General features: G+C 37.6%; 1 protein-coding gene across 1 annotated transcript; it reads right to left on the reverse strand.

Moving 5' to 3' along the window:
• Window positions 1-683: 683 nt before the first annotated feature.
• LOC145233244 (transcription factor Adf-1-like) lies at window positions 684-2,821 on the reverse strand. Its single transcript, XM_080097936.1, has 5 exons — window positions 2,331-2,821; window positions 1,911-2,073; window positions 1,549-1,693; window positions 1,381-1,466; window positions 684-1,243 (listed from the first exon to the last, which is right to left on the reverse strand). The coding sequence occupies exons 2-5, from the start codon at window positions 2,065-2,067 to the stop codon at window positions 891-893; spliced, it is 741 nt and encodes a 246-aa protein (XP_079954062.1). The 5' UTR covers window positions 2,068-2,073; window positions 2,331-2,821; the 3' UTR covers window positions 684-890.
• Window positions 2,822-3,454: the final 633 nt, after the last annotated feature.

Consider the following 3,454-nt stretch of genomic DNA (forward strand, 5'->3'; position numbering starts at 1 on the left):
GCATTACAAAACAAGTATTTTAAATAATTTTCTGAATCCCTCGCGGTCGACTTGAAATCAGTCCGAGATCGACCAGTCGATCGCGATCGACGGGTTGGGCAGCCATGAGTCTTGACTGTTTCAGGTTTTAACAAACAGAACAACGCAACGTTGTTACGTCATATAGCACGCAATCAATCCCTTTTGTCAGTTATTTTATTTGATTTTCTCGCTTTATAAACATACCTTATTCATTTTCATTACATTTTGAATATAGTTTTTTGTTAGATTGAATAATTTACCTAGAAACCATTTCTGTGGTGCCCCTACTTTACTTGATGCCCTAAGCACGTGCTTACTGCTTATATTACTTATAGGTTAATCCAGCACTGGCTACAGAAAAACAAAAAATAATGTCAGTTGAACAGTTAGCTAGACGTAATAACTATTTGATCAACCTAAATTTCAAACATTCAATTTTATAAAAATATTTGTGAAAATAATTTACACCGGTTGGTTGAATGGCTTGGAAGAGCACTTGTGGGGTGCTGGTGCCCACTTTGAGACACACTATTTTAAGTTTGTTTCAGTTCCTAGTGTATTATAGTCATAAAGTGGAAGGGCAGTAAGTAACAATGTTTGAAACCCACCACTGGTTACACATCAAACTGTGTCAAACAAGTATGCTGTGTATGTAGTATAAGTATTGTGTACATAGTGTATTTTTGCATTCACAATAAAAACAGAAATGATAACAAAATTCATAGAAGAACTAAAGATTTTAAAAACCAAAGGCAATCAACATTTGAAACCTGTTTGATTAATCAACATGGCAGTAATAGCTGCAAATTAACATCCACATATCACTGGAGACTAAAAAAACAAGTCATAACAAACTTCAGGGTGACAGATCAGTGTGTCTGTTTAGCATACTCATCATTCAAAACCTTTAATATGCCAATTTCAGCATTTGAAGTGTCTCTTAATTTTCGCAACTTGGCTGCTACAACTAGTCCGAACATAGCTGCCTCATCTGTGGTATGTGCTTGTGCTAAAATTTGCTTGTCAGCCATTTGGTTTAGCAAACTGCAGTTTTGTGCTAGGGTTTCCCATATGCTGGTTGGTATTTCGGATGATCTTCTGCGCTTTCGAGTTGAGGAGACAGGGACTTCCAAATCCTCCTGCTGTTGTTGAATACAAACTAAGGGGTATTCTTCAGAAGCTATGACCTCTGTCTTGTGAACAATATCTTGTACATTGTCACCTGTTTTAAAGTAAAATATTTTACAATATGGGTCTAGATAACAAATAGTGAACAAATATTATTTATCAAATACTATATATTTAAAATTTCATTCAGTGTATCAAAGTTGTAAATATTAGGCAATTAAGTCTGCATACCTGCAAATAAATCTACCAAATCTTCACCAGTAACAGTGTCCTCATTGGTTTCAGTTTCCTGGATACTTTCGTTGTTTGTTTCGGTTCTGTGAACATACCAGAGCTGCATTTAATTTAAACGGACCATAATCTTTAAATTATTAGTTTATAAAACCTCAATGTACTTACTCGATGGGCCGGAGGTGGTCTTGCAGAAAAGACAAAAGTTCAAAGTATGCCCATTTGCTTGTGGTTATTGCATTGCCATCAATTTTTAGGTATTCCTTTCGGAACCTGGTTCGAAATGTCTTCCATCTTCTTCTGCACACCTCAACTGAAAATTAAATAAAACACCTAAATTTTTAAAAAAAATATTTGTCCAAAAATTTTAAACACATTTAAAATCCTAACATAACATTCCCAGAGGTTAACTTGAAATCCAACTAAGGCCACTGAAAACAGTGTCGGATTTGTACATATCAAAACAAAACTTAAAAAATATAATCATAATAATTTGTTACATTTGTTGTGTAGTTATTTATTTCACTTACTACTTTCACCAATATTCTTGGCAATATTTTGCCAGATCCCGTGCTTTAGTTCATCGTCCTTGTAGGAAACTAAGCCCATGTCATACAACGCTGGGTTTTCACGTACAAGCTCAATCAAACGCAAATTGAATTGCGTCATTGGGCAAGATCTTGGCATTTGGGCCTAAACAATAAAGTTAGACTAGCCACATCGTTCATAAAATAGTCAAACTTGCAAGGTTCAATATGTTCGAAAGATCTAAACTCCCTGGCAGTTTTCGATTAGCCTTCGTTAATTAAGAAATATATTTCAAAACGGTTGCTCAAGATGAAGTTGGAGTCAAAAACGTATTTGTTAATGTAACGGAAAACATACTTCCCAAACTGTTTAATGTTGTACACAAAAACAATTCATTAACCCCCGTTTACTATAGCTCTTACCTTGCTGTACGTTTCTTTGTCGCTTCACTGCCGCGCCAGACGCTTGGTAATAGAATATGGCACCGACATCCTTTATCGGTGCTATCGGCGTGCACGCCCCGCAACGCTTTGGTGCGCAGGCACACACGCACCGACACCGTTTCAAGGAAACAGACAGCCTGGCGACGACGGCGGTTGCTCACTGGAAAGTGGCGGTAGTCTGGCGCAAGCAAAGCGTTTTCCTGTCACGCCATGACCAAAAGCAGTGTACTTTGGAGGCTGTCTTACAACTACACTGCTTAAGCGGATTCTTGACAAGCGACATATAGATAACGCTTACCCAGGACTTGCATAACGCATACACAAATTTAAACCAACATTTCCAACGAACCCGATAAACTCTTATCACTTTACGTTATCCGGCGCATTTAGGGTAGCTTTGACGCTGTTGGATGTCAACCAGCTTTACAAAACGTTATAATTTTAAAGAACATTCACTTGTTGGCGTAGGTAAGGTTGCAAAGGGGGGACGCATTCCCAAATTTCGAAATGCACACTTTGGTCCCATAAGTCCTTGTTTTAAGTTACAATTTTTAGTCCCTCCCAATACTTTATTCCAGCTATGCCGCTGCACGCACGGGTGTAGGCGCGTATGTACAAGAAGGTGCACTCACAACTCCTTTGAATTGCGTGAGTAGGTGAAGAAGAGAAATTCAGTGGATGACTAAATAAGCGACTTTAACGATGCCCGACTTATTTCAGTTTCTGGTGGTATTTCCACAACCACCGCGCGTACACGTGATACATGCGTGTGTACGTGTTTTTTCATCGTATAGTTTTTTTAGGTTTAAGGCAACGCAACTGTACAGCACATCATTTATGCCTGTATGTACACAACTATTTGAAATGGTAAGTGTGTGTCAAAATTTGCCCACCTTTAGCAAAATTTTCTGCCAGCGCCCATGACTGCATGTAATACATTTTGCCAGGACAAGAAAAAAATTCTAACGGCCTTCTTTTGAACATGCCTAATTTTGTACCAAATAAAATATAAAAAAGTAGTAAAACCAGCTACCTAAAATAAATTAGGTACTAATATGATCTCACATTTATACGGATTTAAAAATGTACATCAAACGATCAGG

Source organism: Phallusia mammillata, chromosome 6 (assembly GCF_965637545.1).
Source record: "Phallusia mammillata chromosome 6, kaPhaMamm4.hap1.1, whole genome shotgun sequence".
Classification (NCBI taxonomy): Eukaryota; Metazoa; Chordata; class Ascidiacea; order Phlebobranchia; family Ascidiidae; genus Phallusia; species Phallusia mammillata.